General features: G+C 38.6%; 1 protein-coding gene across 10 annotated transcripts in view; it reads left to right on the forward strand.

The window, feature by feature from the left end:
* Nucleotides 1–21,149, forward strand: part of LOC123513844 (myotubularin-related protein 13-like) — a 186,447-nt gene that overhangs the window by 156,330 nt on the left and 8,968 nt on the right. For all 10 annotated transcript variants that reach the window (XM_045271245.1, XM_045271246.1, XM_045271254.1 and 7 more), the window contains 8 exons: nucleotides 1,728–1,913; nucleotides 2,108–2,324; nucleotides 6,676–6,809; nucleotides 7,631–7,812; nucleotides 8,037–8,184; nucleotides 8,520–8,750; nucleotides 9,423–9,582; nucleotides 9,737–9,949. In XM_045271245.1, the coding sequence (XP_045127180.1) occupies nucleotides 1,728–1,913; nucleotides 2,108–2,324; nucleotides 6,676–6,809; nucleotides 7,631–7,812; nucleotides 8,037–8,184; nucleotides 8,520–8,750; nucleotides 9,423–9,582; nucleotides 9,737–9,949 (1,471 nt within the window). The remainder of the gene's footprint in view (nucleotides 1–1,727; nucleotides 1,914–2,107; nucleotides 2,325–6,675; nucleotides 6,810–7,630; nucleotides 7,813–8,036; nucleotides 8,185–8,519; nucleotides 8,751–9,422; nucleotides 9,583–9,736; nucleotides 9,950–21,149) is intronic.

Raw genomic sequence — 21,149 nt, forward strand, 5'->3', positions numbered from 1 at the left:
GAGGGTAACAGGCTCTATCACTGCCATCACCAGTGCTGCTACTGCTCACCCTACTACTGCTTAACCCTCCATAAATAATTGTATGGAAAAATGGCATAACGAATGTTGAAATTCAGCCTAACTTCCATGTACATGCAGATCAAGATTACAAGGATTACTTTTTTCGCTTTCTTACATGAAAGCGTAGTTCAGCAAATATGTTAGGAAACCAATCGTTATAAAAAACAGTGTTCTACATCTGACGCAATGGATTCTGCAAAAATTCTTCAGTGATCCCAGCTTTCTGTGTGTGATGTGTATGTTTTCTGGCATTGATGTTGCTCATACCTCACATGCAAAAAGCATCAGCTAGATAACTACTGAGCCCATGAAGACATAATTCAGAGCTGTAGCCTTACATCGCCTGAGGCAGTGTGTACAAAGCAGTGAGTGACACAACAGCAAGTATGTAATGAGCTTCAAAAGATAGTTTTTGTACTCAGAAAAATAAAAGTATATTACTGTTTTCTGTTTTTCATCTTTCTTCTTGTTACTCATTGTAACTGACATTCTAGTGTAGATGCTGTTCCATTGCTAAATTTAGAAAGTAATACTAAGTATTGAATTTTACAATAAAGCCAAAGTTTGCTTGTTTATGGTGGGTTTCACACAAATTGTATAAAAGTGATGTTTTGTTATTGTTAAATAATTGGAAAGAAGTCCAATATGGGTGGATATCTGTTTGTAATTATGTTTTCAGATTTCCTACTTCTGAATTTTGTACTCGTTCTACCAATGCAATATTCAAGTTCAAATTAACGTCAAAGGACAGCTAAGGGTATGGATTTTAGAATGATACTTCATTCTGTAAGGTGATTTCAGTAGGAGAAAAGATACATGAGGTTGAAGTAAGGTACGAGTATGTTTGTGCATGAATGTGCTAGCATGAGGGCAGGCACGGCAAAACATGCCCAGCCTTTAAGGGTTAAGAAATACTGTTTTGTTTAGTCTTAATTTCTATTAGAAGATTTATTCAGACAACACTATTGAGTAAAGACAGTAAAGGTAAATGAAGTACACATGTATTGTATGCATTTGCAGATTTCAGCAATTGAAATTGATGCTAGAAATTGATGTTTTAGGTACAGATCATTCCACTCAAGAAACTGAAACTTGAGAGGCTAAAAATGACTTTTTGAAGTGGCTGTAAAGATACAGATATACATGGACATGTATCGTGAGGACTATTGTTTTGGCTTTATGACCATGTAATTTTATAATTGTTATTATTATTGTTGTTATTGTTATTTTTATTATTGTTGTTGTTGTTTTTGTTATTATTATTATTATTATCATTATTGTTATTATTATTATTACTATTGTTGTTGTTATTATTATTATTATTATTATTATTATTATTATCATTATTATTATTATTATTATTATTATTACTATTGTTATTGTTATTGCTATTATTATTATCATTATTATTGTTATCATTATTATTATCATTATTATTATTATTATTATTATTATTATTATTATTATTGTTATTATTATTATTGATGCTATTGTTATTATTATTATTTCAGTTATTATTATTGTTTTCATTATTACTATTATTATTATTGTTATTATTATTATTATTATTATTTTTATTTTTTTTATTTATTATTATTTTTTTTTAATATCATTATCTTTTATTTATTTATTTATTTATTTATTTATTTATTTATTGTTTTTCCCAGGTAACAAGTGTAGCCCAGCTCTGCCTCGACCCTTATTACCGCACCATTGAGGGCTTTCGGGTACTAGTAGAGAAAGAATGGTTTGCCTTTGGCCACAGATTCAACCACCGTTCAAATTTGCTTCAGGGATCACAAGCAAGTGGATTTGCTCCAATTTTCTTACAGTTTCTTGATGCTGTACATCAAGTAAGTAACTGATCAGAACATACTGTCATGGTATCCTTTCATGTAATATTGTAGAATATATTCATGTAGCATAATTGTTGTGACATTCATTACAGAATATGTTTGTAACAGTCAAAATGCATGTGAGAATGGTATTATGTGACATTGAAATTCATACATCTTGACATATTGTAAGTATGGAATTCTTTGTACAGATCCAGCGACAGTTCCCCCTTTCCTTTGAGTTCAATGAATACTACCTCCGGTTTCTGGCCTACCACTATGTGTCTGCCCGATTCCGAACCTTCCTTAGTGACTCTGAGCTGGAAAGAGCAGAACTTGGCATAATGACAGAGGAAGACAAACGAGGTTCCCTTTCTCGTCACCATAGGGGTCTTGAGTCATCCCAAGATGATGATATCTATCCTGGAGGTAAATATTCTTCTATTGTGTGGGAAACTGGGCAAAGGCAAAATAAAATTGTGATTTAAAAAAAAAAGGTCCAGTGATATGCTGGTCCTCAAATAGGGTCAAAGGAGTCTGCCAAATGTATGGGATAAATGTCTTGAAACTAATCTCTTAAATAAGTTTAATTCATAGGAAGGTGGAAATGTAGAAACAGGCAGGGAGTTCCAGAAGTTACCAGAGGAAAGTATGAATGATATAGAATACTGGTTTACTCTTGCATTAGAGAGGACAGAATAAGGGTGAGAGAAATAAGAAAGTTTTGTGCAGTAAAGACATGATTAGAGGGGAGGCATGCAGTTAACAAGATCAGAAGAGCAGTTAGCATGAAAATATCAGTAGAAGGTAGCAAGAAATGCAACATTGCAGTGGTGAAAAAGAGATTAAAAAGTCAGTCAGAGAAAAATTGACAAGAAATTTTTTTTTTTTTTTTTGGGGTGGGTGTCTAAAAACAACAGTAGTATTTTTTTTTTATTTATTTATTTTTTTTGTATGATAGAAAGACAGCCAAGGGCAAAAAGAAATATAGATTCCCACTTGGGTGCTGATTCTCTACAAGAAAGAAAAGCGTCAGCCAAAATTAGGGAGCAAATGCCTTGATACCTCCCTCTTAAAAGAAGACAAGTCGTAGGATGTCGGAAATACAGAAGCAGGAAGGGAGTTTCAGAGTTTACCAGTGAAAGGTATGAATAAATGAGAGTACTGGTTTACTCTTGCATTAGAGAGTTGGACAGAATAGGAATGAGAGGAAGAAGAAAGCCTTCTGCAGCAAGGCTACAGGAGGAGGGGAGGCATGCAGTTAGCAAGATCAATAGAATAGTTAGCATGAAAATAGCGATAAAAGATAGAAAGAAATTAAACATTTCGGCGATGAGAAAGAGGCTGAAGACAGTCAGTCAGAGAAGTGGAGTTGATGAGAAGAATAGCTTTTGATTCCACCCTATCTAATAAAACTGTGTGACTGGAACTCCCTCAAACATGCGAAGAATACTCCATAGGGGCGGATAAGGCCCTTGTACAGAGTTAGCAGTTGGAGAGTTAGAAAAACTGGCGGAGACGCCTCAGAACGACTAACTTCATAAAAGCTGATTTAGCTAGAGGTTAGATGTGAAGTTTCCAGTTAAGATTATGAATAAAGGACAGACCGAGGATATTCAGTGTGGAAGAAGGTGACAGTTAAGTGTCATTGAAGAAGAGGGGATATTTATCTGGAAAGTTGTCTTGAGTTGATAGATGGAGGAATTGAGTTTTTGAGGCAGTGAAAACTACTAGATTTTCTCTGCCCGCAACTGGAAATCTTAGGAAAATCAGAAGTCAGGCGTTCTATGGTGTCCCTGCGTGATCTGTTGACTTCCTGAAGAATTGGTCATCTCTTAAAGGACATGGAAAGATGTAGGGTTGCATCATCAGCATAGAAGCAGATAGGACAAGAAGTTTGGTTGAGAAGGTCACTTATTAATAATAGAGAGTGGGTGACAGGACAGAACCCTGAGGAACATCACTATTAATAGATTTAGGGGAACAGTGGCCGTTTTCCACAGCAGCAATAGAACGGTTGGAAAGTAAACTTGAGATAAAGTTGCTGAGAGGAGGACAGAAACTGTAAGAGGGCAGTTTGGAAATCAAAGCTTTACGTCAGACTCTATCAAAAGCTTTTGATATGTCTAACATGACAGCAAAGGTTTTACTAAAATCTCTAAAAGAGGATGACCTAGACTCAGTAAAGAAAGCCAGAAGATCACCAGTAGAGCGACCTTGATGGAAGCCATACTGGCGATCAGATAGAGGGTTGTGAAGTGAGAGATGTTTAAGAATCTTCCTATTAAGGATAGATTTAAAAACTTTGGCAAGCAAGAAATTAAAGCTATAGGACAGTAGTTTGATGGATTAGAATGGTTACCCTTTTTAGGAACAGGCTGAATGTAGGCAAACTTCCAGCAGGAAGTAAAGATAGAAGTCGATAGACATAGTTCAAAAAGTATGTCCAAGCAAGATGTAAGCACAGAAGCACAGTTTTTGAGAGCAATAGAAGGAACCCCATCAGGCCCATAGCCCTGTGACGGCATGGAAAACATCATTACGAAGAATTTTGATTGAAGACATGAAATAGTCGGAGGGAGGAAGAGAGGGAGGGACAAGCCTAGAATCATCCAAGGTGGAGTTGTTAGCAAAGGTTTGAGAGAAGAGTTCAGCTTTAGAGACAAAAGTGATGGCAGTGGTGCCATCAGGATGAAATAAAGGAGGGAAAGATGAAGAAGCAAAATTATTGGAGATATTTTTGACCAGATTCCAGAAGTCTCGAGGGGAGTTTGAGTTTGAAAGGTTTTGACATTTTCTGAATATGAAGGAGTGTTTGGCAAGTTCAAGAATAGACTTGGCTTGATTCCAGGTAGAAATGTAAAGTGCATGAGATTCAGGAGATGGAAGGCTCAAGTACCTTTTGTGGGCAACCTCTTTATCACATATAACACAAGAACAGGCTGTGTTAAACCAAGGTTTAGAAGGTTTAAATTGAGAGAAAGAATGAGGAATGTATGTCTCCATGCCAGACACTATCAACTCTGTTATGCGTTCAGCACACAGAGATGGGTCTCTGACACAGAAACAGAAAATCAGCATAGTACCTCCTCAGGTCCCCTCCAACTGGCAGAGGTAAAATGCCATAGGCACATAGGGGGATCCTGAGGAGGGATTGGATAAATAGGACAAGATACAGAAATGAAATTGTGATTGGAGAAGCCTAATGGAGATGATAGGGTTACAGCATAAGCAGAAGGATTAGAGGTAAGGAAGAGATCAAGAATGTTGGGCGTGTCTCGAAGATGGTTAGGAATACAAGTAGAGTGTTGCACCAGTTGCTCTAGCTCATTGAGGATAACAAAGTTGAAGGCCAGTTCACCAGGATGGTCAGTGAAGGGATAGGAAAGCCAAAGCTGGTGGTGAACATTGAAATCTTCAAGAATGCAAATCTCCACGAAAGGGTAGAGGGACAGAATCTGCTTCACTTTGGAAGTTGAATAGTCAAAGAATTTACTATAGACAGAGGAATTAAGGGAGAGATAGACAGCACAGATAAATTTAGTTAGAAAGTGACTATTGAGTCTAAGCCAGATGGTGGAAAACTCGGAAGATTCAAGAGCGTGGGCATGAGAGCAAGTTATGTCGTTGCGCACACAGACACTACATCCAGCTTTGGAATGAAAATGAGGATAGAGAAAGTAGGAGTGAACAGAGAAGGGACTACTGTCAGTTGCCTTAGACAGCTGTGTTTCGGTGAGGAAATAAAGATGAGGTTTAGTAGAGGAGAGGTGGTGTGTTCCACAGATTGAAAATTAGATCTAAGACTGCAAATGTTGCAGAAGTTAATGTAGAAAAAGTTGAAGGATATGTCAAGACATTTGGGGTCATCATAAAGAGAGGAGTCTGACCTGGGGACATTTCTGGTCCCATACCCAGAAGGAGACTCCAAGGCTGGGTATAGAGTTGCCATTTTTTTATTTGGAACTTTAAGTGAAGGATGTGTGTGTGTGTGTGGTAAGTGTATGTAGTATTGAGTGAAGATGGAGAGTTGTCTTTAGAGGGCAGGCTGTGACTGCCCCCTTGAGTTGTGAGACACTAAGGGAAACATTCAGCAAGATCACAACTAGCTTTAATGGAAAGTTCACAGCACCCCCCTGAACTAGTGCTATTAGACCTTGTTGGGAGTAAATTATCATTTCTGTATGTGTCTACTATCCCCTCCTGTGGAGGTTAGTTTGGAGATCAAAGCTTTGTGTCACTATCAGAAGCATTTGATGTGTCTAAGGCAACAGTAAAAGTTTCACCAAAATCTCTAAAAGACTCAATAAGGAAAGCCAAAAATCATTGGAATGGCCTTTGCAAAGTCATACTAGATTGTGAAGTGACATGTTTAAGAAACTTCCTGTTGATGATAGATTAAAAAACTTTAGCTAAGGTGGAAATTAAAGTAATAGGTCAGCAGTTTGAGGGATTAGAATGATCACTCTTTTTAGGAACAGGCTAAATGTAAGAAAACTTCCAGCGAGAAGGAAAGATAGATGTTGGCAAGGGGCAAGCACAGAGGCATCAGGTCCATAAGCCTTCCAAGGGTTTAGGCCAGTGATGGCATGGAAAACATCATTATACACATAAGTATACTGTAATGTAATATTTCAGAATTGAACCTAGCTCTAACAGATAACGTGACAACACACAAAACTAGAATAATCAAGGGATTTTTCAAATAATTTTCAAATCTGTCTGATAGTTATATAATTTCATTGAGCTGATTTGTATTTGGAATTCTCTTTTTCTGCAGGAGGTCGTATTGGCTCACCTGGATCTTCAGGCCAGCTGGGACAGTCTGTTTTTGATTACATAGAGAAACTGAGTGGACGATCTCCAGTTTTTCACAACTTCTTGTACATGGGTGAAAGAATCAGTGATTCAACGGTAATTATTTTGTGTAAATTCGTCTGTTGTGATCTTTGGGATTTCTTTGTGTAGAAATTTTTCTTATTTGAATCTTGTAAAGTAAAATTGAAAATATTGCAAATAATGAATCTGTCTTCTGGCATATGTTATGGCACTTTGAAAAGAATGAATAGCTCACCTCATCCATTTTCTTTAATGTAATTTACTCTGGCACCTGTCCTGGGAATTTTTCCAAAAGAGTGAACAGTTGATTTCTTTTATTTGTTTATTTATCATCATTATTTTTGTAGCTTTATTTTTTGTGCTCAATCTAGGAATTTGGAATAATGTATATGGATTGTAAGTGTACTACCACATACCCCAAGCTGCCTCATGTATCTCTAGATGGTTGGACCTCATAAGTAAAGATATATTGAATTGATAAGAAAAAATATGATTCAACTATTCCTGGACTTGGTGAGCTGAGCTGAGTGAAACAAGAAAGGTGCAAGAGTTTGTGTGAGACTTATGGTTAGATAATTCCGGTTCAGGTTGTAACTTCAGTGAGTATAGTGGCTCTCCAGTAAGATTTTGAGCTCATAACTGAAAGGTTATCATTCTGATCCTAGCTTGCAGCAGCTGCTTTGCCCTCTTAACTCTCAATCATCACTGCTACAATGCAACATGCATCAACATGACATGACTACTGTTGTCTACCACATATTTTCCTTGGTCTTACATGGATTTAGTTGTTTTAAACCATTAAGAGATTATAGACTTTGTCCTTAATGGTAGTAATAAGATATAATTCTGATCACATTGCACAGGTTAGTATTTTGACCTCCATACTTTTATCTAAGGTGCTCCGGCCTGTGAAGGAGGTAAGCGCTCTGCACCTATGGAGTTACTTCCTGGGGGAAGAGCTGCGACATGGTCCCTCCTATGATCCTGAGGTGCAGAATCTGGACCGACAACAGGAGGAGGAGGCAGAGGCAGCTGATGGCACCACCACTACATCTCAACGCAGGATTGTCATGAGTGGGTGAGTGAATATCTAAAACACCCATTCATGTGAGACAAGATACTTTCTATTTACATTATGCTATGGTCTTTACTGTGATAGATAAAAGGTATAATATGGGCATCTGCACATATAATTAAAAGTGAAGAAATGTTTTATTGAAAGTAGAAATTTCTGAATGAGCACTCGAGTAAGACTTCACACAATTCCATAACTGAATAGTATCATGGAACTTTTACCACTAGATATGACTGTGTGTGGGGAGTGCAGCTGGATGCATTCTCTGCCCAGCTAGAGGAGCTTCACCACTTGGAGCTGGAGTTGGGCCACCTCCCACAGAAATGGAATGTACACTGGGACAAACTAGAATTACCTCCTCCTGAGCAGCTCACAGTAAGTTAAACTGTATTCAAAACACTTGAGTATTTTATTGAAGATTTCAAATACTACAAAATGTAATTGTAATGAAAGCTAGAATATATTTGATAAATTACACCACATCTGAAGTGATCATTGCCCAACATTTTGATCATTTGCTGAAAAAATACATCATGCATGTGCTGAAATTGAATTTGTATTGTTTAGATTATTGGTAATATTAACTCAGGATAATGATTAGAATTGATAGACTAAGATCAATCCCAAAGTATTGCATGCACCTAAAATGATGATTGTTATAATGTCACTTGCATTTTGTTCATCATTGATTTGCTTCTGTCTCAACACAGCGACAAGTGTCCATGACGACCCAGATGGTGAGGCATCATGGCCGTAGTGTTCACAAGCGCAGCACAATAGAGATCCTGATTCGAGGAAAGACCAGTGGGAGCGGTGGTGGTGGAGGTGGAGGAGACACTCCCCAGGGCTGCTACTCTCACCCTCACCGCTTTGAGAAGTACAATTATACCACACCTTCATACTGCGACCACTGCACTTCCCTTCTCTGGGGACCACTCAAGGTATGTAGCAGAGGATGAAAGACTTCAATTTGGAGAAAATCTTTCCTGATTTTCCAATATATTTAGACATGAAGATCATAATTTTTTGAAGAGCTCCTATTATTCATATTTTACTCCTCTTTTACATTATGATCTTTCTTAGTTTTTAAGTTTTTTTCCAAAGAATAATTGCAATCAAGGTTCTTAGACCATTCTGTTAAAGTTTTGTTGTAGAAAATTTGGCAGTTTGTATAATAGTGTATTGGACTATTAGGAGTTATGTGTCTGAACTGGTATGTTTTTTCCTTTTTTATTTCCTTATTGTTTGAGCAGCTGAATTGCCTGAGAAACATGGGAACATATTTTTTAGTATTATTCATCATTCATTACTGTTATTTACATCAGTTTTTAGTGAAGTTTCCAGAAAAGTAATCATGACTAATACTGAGATAACTATATGTTTTGCTCTGCAAAAGTTATCAATAATGATGAAATGTGAATGTAGGTCACTTCTAAATATCTTTTAAGTTTGTTTTTATTACTTATTGATCTCTTGTTTACTATTTTATTGTCAGGCATCTTTTTGAACAAGAAAAATGCAAAATAAAACCAATAGATGAAATGTTGATAGATTGTATATAAGTATACTTGTCTGTTTTCAATTTCAAAAACTATTTTGCAATGTGTCTTCAGACGGGAATGCGCTGTATGGATTGTGGTTACAACTGCCATGAGAAATGTATAGACTCTGTACCCAAGAATTGCACCAAATTTAAGAGTGTCCGGGAGTCTGGAGTCAGCATACAAACAAGCACAAAGCCAACCAGCCTGGACACAACCTCAGTGGGATCAGGTGAGGCTCATTTCTCTGCATATTTATTTCTTTGGCACTGCAAATACTTACCTCCAATTACTTATTAGATACATACAAATTTACTGTTATTTTTTTCCATTCTCCTTCTCTGTTTTTGCAAGCATTTTGATAAGAAACCATTTTTTCTTTGCAGGTGTCACTTCCCTGCAGACAACATCACACCAATATTATGAGCAGTTCTCTTCCAATGTGGCTGAAAACCGCACTCATGAAGGTTCTCTGTGGAAACGTGGCTCATTACTCAAGAACTGGAAGCAGCGGTGGTTTGTCCTGGACAGTGTGAAGCATCAGCTGCGGTACTATGACAGTGTAGGCATGGAAGACTCCCACTTCAAGGGCATCATTGGTGAGAATCAATGTTACTATCTGTTTTTTTTTATGTTATGGCCTATAGCACCTGTAGGTGTACTTGAAGAATATGTATGGGAAGTGCTGTTCAGCTTCCACCCATTAGTGGTGCAGACAGTTTTGTTTATAGTGGTACCCATATTAGGGTCCATATCACCACCCAAGTGCATCTTTGGTGTAAACACCTAGAACTTAGGTATCATTGTGACATGTAGGTAATTTTAAACCACTCAACAAATGGCTAAGTTTCAAGGTGGTACATGGTGGGATTTGAACCTACGCGTGGACGTCTGCTCGATCCCATGCTCACCACCTCCCTTAAAGAGGGCCAAGGGTGTTATATTTATTCATATATTCATGTACAACTCCAACAATCCTACATAAGTTGATCTTCAGGGGATGCTGCAGACCATCCATTAAAGCTAGTTTTAGTCTCACAACTTGTGTCCCTTTGTGTCTCACAACTCTAGGGGGCAGTCACAGCCTTCCCTCTAAAGACAATTCTCCTCTCAAAACTACATGAACTTACTACACACACACACACACCTTTCACTTAAGATTAATCCTTTCCTCATGGCAGGGCAGATGAGTGAACTACCAAATAAAAATTGTCTATATATATAGACATATATATACTGACTTTCATCCATATGTCTATATCTAGTTTCCCAGCAATTGGGTACACCAGATTGACATCTATATATAGACTCTGCCGCAAAATTGAACAAATAATTGAATCTATATATAGACTTTGTTGCAAAACTGAACAAGTGACATCTATATATAGACTGCTACAAAATTGAACAAACAATTGAATCTATATGTAAGTGTTGTTTGTGTTTGATTGGTGATAATGTATGTCAATATATTTGTATGAATATTATTGTCACACATCCAGGACCTGTGACCTGGATGTAATTTATTTCTGCTTTTCTTCATATTTTCCACATACATACTTGTTTTGTACCTATTCATTTGTAGGCAATGTTGCTGGCGTGTGGTACAGTTTTCTCTTTGACATGATAGGCTAATAATAAAAAAAGTGTAAAAATGCAAAAATTTCCAGTAGTATTCTAGCATCAACAAAGCACAAGTGGTGATCAGCCTTAAGAGGCCATGTTGACCAGTATTTGGCTATTTCAGATGCCAAATTATTTATTTTATGAATTTTGTTATTTGTAAGGAATCGTCTGTATATAGACCATGCTACAACTTAGTGCAGTAAAATAAGAAGAGTTTATATATAGACGATGCGACAAAAAGTCCCGTTTTCGAAACATTTATATATAGATCCTCCACTGGAAAGGGGTTAAAAAATGGCTACTCCTAATCCAGCCTTGGAGTTCCCTTCTGGGGAGGGGACCAGAAATGTCCCCAGGTTGGATGAAGGATATTCCTTACACAGCGAGACTGAAGAAACTCAACCTGCATTCCTTAGAAAGATGTAGGTTAAGAGGAGACCTGATGCAAGTATTTAAGTGATATAAGGATTTTAACAAAGGGGACATGAACAGAGTTCTTAGGATCAGTAATGGGGACAGAACAAGAAATAATGGGTTTAAACTTGAAAAGTTCAGGTTTAAGAGGAAGATGGGAAGAAACTGGTTTTCAAACAGAGTGGCTGATGAGTGGACTGGACTTTGTGGTCATGTGGTCAGGGCTGAGTCAATAGGGAGCTTTAAAAGAAGATTAGATAAGTTTATGGATGGGGATGACAAATGGAATTAGGTCACTTTAAACACACAGGAACTTCCTTGTATAGGCTGGGCAGCCTCTTGTAGCTTCCCTCTTTTCTTATGTTCTTATGTGTTTATTGCAGTTGTGGTAGACAGCCACTGTTTCTCTCCTAAATCTATTAACAGTAGTGTTCCTCAGGGTTCTGTCCTATCACCCACTCTCTTTCTATTATTCATTACTGACCTTCTTAACCAAACTTCTTGCCCTATCCACTCCTATGCTGATGATACCACCCTACATCTTTTGACGTCCTTTCAGAGACGACCAACCCTTCAGAAAGTCAACAAATCATGCAAGGATGCCACAGAAGGCCTGACTTCTGATCTTCTTAAGATTTCTGACTGGGGTAGAGAAAACTTAGAAGTTTTCAGTGCCTCCACTCCTATACTGATAATACCACTCTACACTTTTCCATGTCATTTCAGAGATTATTAACTCTTCATGAAGTGTATAGATCATGCAGGGAAACCACAGAACACCAAACTTCTGATCTTGCTAAGATCTCTGATTGGAGTAGAGAAAACTTAGTAGTGTTTAATGCCTCAACAACTTAATTCCTCCATCTATCAACTTGACACAACTTTCCAAACAACTATCCCCTCATCTTTAATGACACTCACCTATCTCCCTCTTCCAAACTGGATATGTCTGTCCTTTACTCATAATCTAAACTGGAAACTTCACATCTCATCTCTTGCTAAAACAGCTTCTATGAAGTTAGGTGTTCTACTGCGTCTCCATCAGTTTTTCTCACCCGTCCAACTGCTAACTCTGTACAAGGGCCTTATTCTTCCTTGTATGGAGTACTCTTCGCATGTTTTGGGGGCGGGTTCCACTTACACAATTTTATTAGATAAGGTGGAATCAAAAGCTTTTTGTCTTATCAACTCCCTTCCTCTGATTGACTGTCTTCAGCCTCTTTCTCACTACCAGAACATAACATATCTTATCTTTTATCACTTTTTCATGCTAACTACTCTACTGTTCTTGCTAACTGCATGCCTTCCCTCCTCCTGTGGCCTTGTTCCACAAGGCTTTCTTCCTCCTCTCATCTCTATTCTGTCTACCATGGCTGCAATAGAATGGTAAGGAAGGAAACTTGAGATAAAGTTGCAGAGAGAAGGATAGAAACCATAGTAGGGAAGCTTTAAAATCAAAGCTTTGTGACAAACTTTGTCGAAAGCTTTTGATATCTCCAATGCAAGAGCAAACGTTTCACTGAAATCTCTAAAAGAGAATAACCAAGACTCAGTAAAGAAAGCCAGATCACCAGTAGAGCAACCTTGACGGAAGCCATAATGGTGATCAGATAGAAGATTGTGAAGCGACAGATGTTTGAGAATCTTCCTATTGAGGACAGGTTAAAAAATGTCAGACAAGCAAGAGATTGATACTATAGGAGAAACTCTATCAGGTCCATAAGCCTTACAAGGGTTTAGGCCAGAGAGGGCATGGAAAACATCATTATGAAGAATTTTGATTGAAGACATGAAATAGTCAGAGGGAGGAGGAGAGGGAGGGACAAGCCCAGAATCATCCAAGGTGTTGTTAGCAAAGGTTTGAGAAAAGAATTCAGCTTTAGAGACAGATGAGATGGCAGTGGTGCCATCAGGATGAAATAAAGGAGGGAAAGATGAAGAAATGAAGTTATTGGAGATGTTTTTGGCCAGATACCAAAAGTCTCGAGGGGAGTTGTAGTTTGAAAGATTTTGACATTTTCTATTTATGAAGGAGTGTTTGTGGACAACTTCTCTATCATGTATAGCATGAGAACAGGCTGTGTTAAACCAAGGTTTAGAAGGTTTAGGTTAAGAAAAAGAATGAGGAATGTACGCCTCCATGCCAGACACTATCACATCTGTTATGTGTTCAGCACATAGAGATGGGTCTCTGACATGGAAACAGTAATGATTCCAGGGAAAATCAGCATATTACCTCCTCAGGTCTTCCCATATGGTAGAGGTAAAATGCCAGAGGCACCTCCACTTTGGGGAATCCTGAGGAGGGATTGGAGAAATAGGACAAGATACAGAAATGAGATTGTGATCGGAGAAGATAGGGTAACAGCATAAGTTGAAGGATTAGAGGTATGGAAGATATCAAGAATGTTGGGCATGTTTCCAAGACAGTCAGAAATACAGGTAGGGTGTTGCACCATTTGCTCTAGGTCATGGAGGATAGCAAAGTTGAAGGCTAGTTCACCAGGATATCCTGGTCAGTGAAGGGAAAGGAAAGCCAAAGCTAGTGGTGAACATTGAAATCTCCAAGAATGGAGATCTCCGCCAAAGGGTAGAGGGACAGAATGTACTCCACTTTGGAAGTTGAATAGTCAAAAAATTTACTATAGTCAGAGGAGTTAGGGGAGAGATAAACAGCACAGATTGATTTAGTTAGAGAGTGACTATTGAGTTGAAGCCAGATGATGGAAAACTCGGAAGATTCAAGAGCGTGGGCACGAGAGCAAGGTAAGTCATTACGCACTTAGACACAACATCCAACTTTGGAACGAAAATGAGAATAGAGAAAGTAAGAGAGAACAGAGAAGGGGGTACTGTCAATTGTCTTAGACAGCTGTGTTTTAGTGAGGAAAAGAAGAAGTTTAGTAGAGGAGAGGTGGTGTTCTACAGATTGAAAATTAGATCTAAGACTGTTATTGAAGAAAAAGTTGAGGGAGGTGTCAAGACATTTTGGGTTGTCACTGAGAGAGCAGTCTGACCTGGGGACATTTCTTATCCCCTCCCCAGAAGAGGACTCCGAGGCTGGATTTGGAGTTGCCATTTTTTTATTTTGAAATTTAATTGAAGGGTGTGTGTGTGTCTGGTAAGTGCATGTATTTTTGTGAGAAGAAGAGTTGGCAGGCTGTGACTGCCCCCTTTAGTTGTGAGACACAAAGGGAAATGTTCAGCGATATCACAACTAGCTTTAATGGAAAGTTCACAGTACACCCTGAACTAGTGCTATTAGACCTCGCTGGGAGTAAATTATTGTTTCGGTAGGTGTCTGTGGTGTAGCAACCTTCTGGCCATGATGTACAGAGACAGACATCCTATGCAACTGAATCTTTTGCAGTGAGGCAATCAGGAGTGATTTTCTGTATCCCATGAAATCTAGAATCTAAGATGTAAGGGAATAGGGTGTAGGATAACTGGCCACAGCCCAAATAGCTATAGGAAACTGCCCACCACATAAACTAGGAGGAAAAAGTAAACACATAATCTATGTACTCAAGGTAGCCCATTTCTTTACTCAAGGCAGCTCTTTTTATGTACTCAAGGCAACTCCTTACACCCCCACCAGCAAATAATTGATTCTCGAACTAATGAAAAGATACTGAATTTTAAAGTCAGCATTAAACAAAAAGTAAAACTATGTACTAAGAAGGAAAATATGAGAGGCTTAGATTATAGAACTAGAAAGAATCCTCAAAGATTTAATTATTAAATTACTTAAGTAGGAACTGATCATGAGCTATATGTATATTGAAAGCTATAATATGTAGAAGTGAGGTGTCTGGTAGACGTCGGATAAGGTGGAGGTATCGGCAAGATTGCATTCCCCCGTGCATATGCCACATTTAGGAAGGGGGAGACTTTTATATAGAAAACACGCCTTGATTTTTACCTCAACAGTGATTTGGAACAAAAGTTAGAATGATTTTGGAAATGCACCAATTTATAAAGAAATAATAGGAGAGAAAGAAAGACTGAGATGGGGCAGGTTTGGAGTTTCTTTCACATTGTTAATATATAAATTGTTGTATATCTGAAATTATTTCCAAAGTCATTTTAACTCTTGTTCCACATTGCCTTTGAGGTAAAAATCAAGGTGTGTTTTCTGTATAAAAGTTTCCCCCTTCCTAAACGTGGTACATGAGCATGCTGATACCTCCACCTGACTTGACGTCTTTCAGATGCCTCACTTCTGTATACTACTACAGTTTTCAGTGTACATATGGCTCACAATCGGTTCCTTCATAAGTACGTAATTTAATAAATCTTTAAGGATTCTTTCAAATTCTACGATTTGAGCTTCTCTTATTTTGTTTCTCAGTACATAGTTTAAATTTTTGTTTGATGCTGAATTTTAAATTGAATAATTTTTCATTTGTTGGAGAATCAATTATGTGCTGGTGGGGTTGTAAGGAGCTGCCTTGAGTTTAGAAATTAACTGCCTTGAGTACGGAAATTAGTTGTCTTGAGTACATAAATGAGTTGCCTTCAATACATAAATGAGCTGCCTTAAATACAGAAATAATCTACCTTGAGTACATAAATTGTGCATTTGCAGTTTCCTCCCAGTCTACATGGTGGCCAGTTCCCTGTGGTCAGTTAGGCTGTGGCCAGGTGGCTTTGGCCAGTTGTCCCCATTCCTTAGGGAATACCTATGTGCAAATGTAATTTTTTTTTTCTTTTTTCATTTTTACACACATACATATACAAGGGAAAATCTGCCAAGGGCAACAAAAACCAATTATGAAAGAGGCCCACTAAGGTACTGGTCTCCAAATAGGGACTAAAGAGTTAGCTTAAAGAATGAGGTAAATGTCTTCAAACCTCCCTCTTAAATGGGCTCAGACTTCAGGTCATAGGTAAATGGAAATACAAAAGTAGGCAGGTAGTTCTCTAAAGTTTACCAGCAAAAGGGATAATTGATTGAGAATACTGGTTAACCCTTACATTAGAGGTGGACAGAATAGAGATGAAAGAAAGAAAAGAGTCCTGTGTAGTAACATGGGAGGAGGGGGGTGGGGTATGCAGTTAGTAAGATCAGAATAGCAGTTGGCATGAAAATAGTGTAGAAGATAACTAGAGCTGCAACATTGTGGCCATCAGAAAGAAGCTGAAGACACTCAGGAGTTGATAAGACAAAAAGTTTTTATTATGACCTATCTAATAGTTCAGTATGAGTGGAGCACCCCCGTTAGTTGTGAAGAATACTCCATAAACAGATAGATAAGGTCTCTGTTCGGAGTTGGTATTTAGGGAGGTGAGAAGAACTGGCAGAGATGACTCAGAACACCTCACTTCATAGAAGCTATTTTAGCCAGAGATGAGATGTGAAGTTTCCATTTTAAGTTATAAGAAAAGGACAGACTGAGGATATTCATTGTAGAAGAGGGAAAGACTATTGTTTCATTGAAGAGGGGATAGTTGCTTGGAAAAAAAGTTGTGTCAAGTTGATAGATGGAGGAATTGAGTTGTTGAGGCATTAAATACTACTAAATTTTCTGTGCCCCAATCAGAGATCTTAGCAAGATCAGAAGTTAGGTGTTCTGTGGCTTCCCTGCATGATCTGTATACCTCATGAAGAGTTAATAATCTCTGAAGAGACGTGAAGAAGTGTAGAATAGTATCATTAGTGTAGGAGTGGATAAGACAAGAAGTTTAGTTTAGACAGTCATTAATGAATAGTAGGAAGAGATGGCGATAGGACAGAACCCTGAGGAACACCACTCTTGCCATCTGCCACACCAGTAATAGAACACTTGAGAAGAAGTTGCAGAGAGAAGGATAGAAGCTGTAGGAGGGTAGTTTGGAGATCAAAGTTTTGTGCCAGACTCTATCTAAAGCTTTTGATATGTTTTAGGCAACAGCAAATGTTTTGCCAAAATCTCCAAAAGAGGATGATGACCAAGATGTAGTAAGGAAAGTCTGATCACTAGTAAAGTGGCCTTGATGAAAGCCATACTGACAGTCAGATAGAAGATTGTGAAGTGATAGATGTTTTAAAATCTTCCTGTTAAAGGTAAACTAAAAGAACTATAGATAAGCAGGAGATTAAAGCAATATGATGGTAATTTGTGGGATGGGAAGTCACCCATTTTAGAAATTGGTTGAATATAGGCAAACTCAATTAGGAAAAGTAGAAGTCAATGGCAGAGTTGAAAGAGTGTGAATTGGCAAGGTGTAAGCATGGAGGCATAGTACAGGTAACTTGATTTACATGATAGAGGCGTCGCATATATCAAAATTCGCGTAAAACAAACTTGTAATTCTCATAAGAAACAATAGATAATAGGAGGGGATGCAGGATGTGGTCCAAAAAAATTCATACAAAATACAGTAAGCCCCCACATTTAGCGATCCTATTAGTCTGCCGAAACCATCGCTAAATTGGAATTTCGCCAAATTTGAATACTACTTTAAATAGGGAAAAATACCAATCAGTCTTTCGTCCGCCCAAAGTCCCCATTTTGAGTCCCCATTTACAGCTGCAACATCGCCACCTTCACGAGAATCAGCACCCCCTGAACCACTAGTGGAGGCCATGGTGATAGCGAAACTTGCTAAACAGCGAGGATAGGAGCACAAAAAATGAGTTCACATGCTGGATTAACACACACAATAGCTCAAGTGTCAAGCGGGAATGCCGGAAGCACTGTGGGGCTGATGTCACGGCCAAACAGACACACGATTGGCTCAGAGCGAGCGGGAGGCGGGACAATTGGCTCAGAGCAAGCAGGAGGCGGGACATTGTAGCGCGGTACATTCGCTAAATATGAGAGAAAATCGCTAAACTTGAGGGCTTGGCCTTTTTCCAGACAGTCACTAAATAAGGGTTTCGCTAAGCTGGATTTTGCTAAATTCAGTGGCTTACTGTACTCTTATTTATTTGGCTAAATTAACATGTTTTTATTGTTTACCATTCTAAATACTAGGTTTTAAAGTAAAGGGAAAAGCAAGAAATAGTAAGAGAAAGCAAAAAAATAATAAGAGAAAACAACAAAACAAAGAATACGTAAAACACAACACTCACTGCGTCACTTCCTTCACCACTCACACCACAGTCAGTCACCATCTTTATCTGAGCTTTTCCACTTTATCAAAAATCCACTTATCAAAAATAACCCCATAGGATAAAAGTAAACACTACTAAAAGAAATAAACGTAGGACGCCAATGTCTTCACCCCTCACAAGAACCTGCCGTCGATGTCCACTTTCTGGCGCGCAGTTTGAAATTGCGTCTGACGCTCAGTTTGAAAATACAGTTGGGCCAAATCACGTATAAGCAAACTGATCACACAAATTTAGTTAATTATAATATTTTTTCGGTCGCATATTAACAAAAACGTGTAAATTAAACACGCGTAAATCAAGAATTACCGTATTTTACAGCCTGCAAGACTTGGAAGACGCACCCTAATATTTGAAAGAAATTTTTAAGAAAAAAAAAGTCATTCTCATACAAGAACGCATTCACCATATACCCGATCACTGAACACAAAAACATCAGAAGCAAGGAGTCTGCAAGACACTATTGTTTCACCACTCATTACAAATTTGCTGGAGCACTCACCACAAATTTAAAACTACAGTACCCTCCCGAGTTTAGCGCTATCCGAGTTTCGCGATCCTCGAGTTTGGCGCTTAGTCCTAAATTCTTACCATCCCGAGTTTGGCGCTGTATCGCCCCGAGTTTCGCGCTGCTTTGACAAGTATCAGTCGCGTTTACTTCCAGGCGGCGTCACGTATGCTGCCCCAAGACTCCTGCAGTTGGCTGACTGAGCTGACCACGTGTGCACGCGTCCTTAGCCCTCTTCCACCAGCATCTTGATAGTTCTTATATGCAAGCTAATTAATTGTGATGTCAGGAAATAAAGGAGGCACTGCAGCATGTGGCTCAAGAAACCTACTTCGGCAAAAGGAAGCAGGCCAGAGAGGCAGGGTAAGAAGAAAAGACTGTTAAACATGAAGGAAAAAGGCGAAGTGTTGGATAAGCTTGATGCTGGAATGGGACCTGTTGCCGTTGGAAACTTGTTCAACATTAGTGAGTCTACTGTTAGAGGAATAAGAGCGAAACGTGAGGAAATAAAACGTTTCCTGAAAGACGCTCGAGGAGCTCTGTGATTCAAGTTGCTCACATCACGCATCCTACAAGCAAGTTGATGGTAACAACAGAACACTATTTGAAGAAATATATTGTTGACAAAAATGACCGAAATGTGTGCATATCTTCTGGTAAGGTAAGACAGAAGGCAAGAGAAATATATGCTGCAGTGGCACGTAAGTTAAACATTGACAATCCTCCACCTTTCTCTGCTAGTAATGGCTGGTTCTCAAGGTTCAAAAAAGACACTCGTTCAAGAGGGCACGATGTCTGGGTGAAGCAGCAGACGCATCTACAGAAGAGGTGGAAAGTTTCATTGGTGTCTTGAAACAGATGACTGAGGACGGCGGTTACGATCTCCGTCAAATATTCAACGCCGATGAAACTGGGTTTCACTGGAAACAACAACCAAAATCAACCATAATCGCCAAAGAAAGGAAGCCCAGAGGGCACAAGGAAAGTAAGCAACGCTTCAGTGTTCTTTTTACAGTCAATGCAACTGGAGACTGTAAAATGAAGCCACTTGTTCTGTACACCGCTGCCCGCCCTCACCCTTATCGTAACAAGGACATAAAAAATCTGAATGTTTTGAAATAAGGGAGTAAAGTGGGGAGGAAAAAAAATCAGCTTCGTCCCGGGCCAGAATGAATAAGCGTTTTTACATTGTTTTCAATACCCCGAGTTTAGCGATCCTCGAGTTTGGCGCTATATCTTAAGAAGAAAGCAAGCGCTAAACTCGGGAGGGTACTGTACATAAATAAAAACACCATAGGTAAATACATATATACAGTGAAACAGTCCATCTCTTCTTGTTTTAGTGGCGGGTGACGGCATGTTTTGGACCTGTTGTTTACATTACGGAATCACTTGTCCGATCGCCGAAACCGAACGCGTCAGTGCTGCAGTTTGTATTTATTTCATTTTGCAGTCGTGTTTCATAGGATTTATCAATGTGAATACAATTCACAAGTGGAGTTTTGACTCTTGCTTGAATGAGTAAGCCACTTGGATGTCCTATTAATAAAGGTATAAAGGCACCTGGCATGATGTGTGTGCGTTCATGTGCATGTATGTGTGTGTTGCAATGAGACGAGGGGGCGGCCCATTTTCTCCACACACTGAGTAGGCTGCAGGAAGGATTATGGTATTGGAAATACTTGTAACACCTAAGTACTGAGTTTACATAATATAAAAGGCTAAATTAAATGGTACTTAAGCTAACATCATAATGTGATGACTCAACATACAAATCCAGGTCGCTATCTGTCAAGTGTCCAAGCTCACGTGAGATTGGATGTTGCCTTACAATACAACATTCATCTTAGAAGACGCACTAGTATTTTTCAGGGTATTTTTTAGGAAAAAAAGGCGTCTTGTAAGCCGTAAAATACGGTACATGTATTCAAGAACAATAGGAGGGACCCCATCAGGTTCATAAGCCTTCTGAGGATTTAGTCCAGCAAAGGCATGGAAAATATCACTGCAAAGAATTTTAATCAGTGGTATGAAGTAGTCAGAGAAAGAAGGAGATTGAGGATTAAGGATAGAGTTTGTAGTAAGGGTTTGAGACAAGAGTTCAGCTTTTGAAATGGATGAAATGGCAGTGATACCATCAGGGTGAAATTAAGAAAGG

This window comes from Portunus trituberculatus, chromosome 37 (genome assembly GCF_017591435.1).
Source record: "Portunus trituberculatus isolate SZX2019 chromosome 37, ASM1759143v1, whole genome shotgun sequence".
Lineage (NCBI taxonomy): Eukaryota > Metazoa > Arthropoda > Malacostraca > Decapoda > Portunidae > Portunus > Portunus trituberculatus.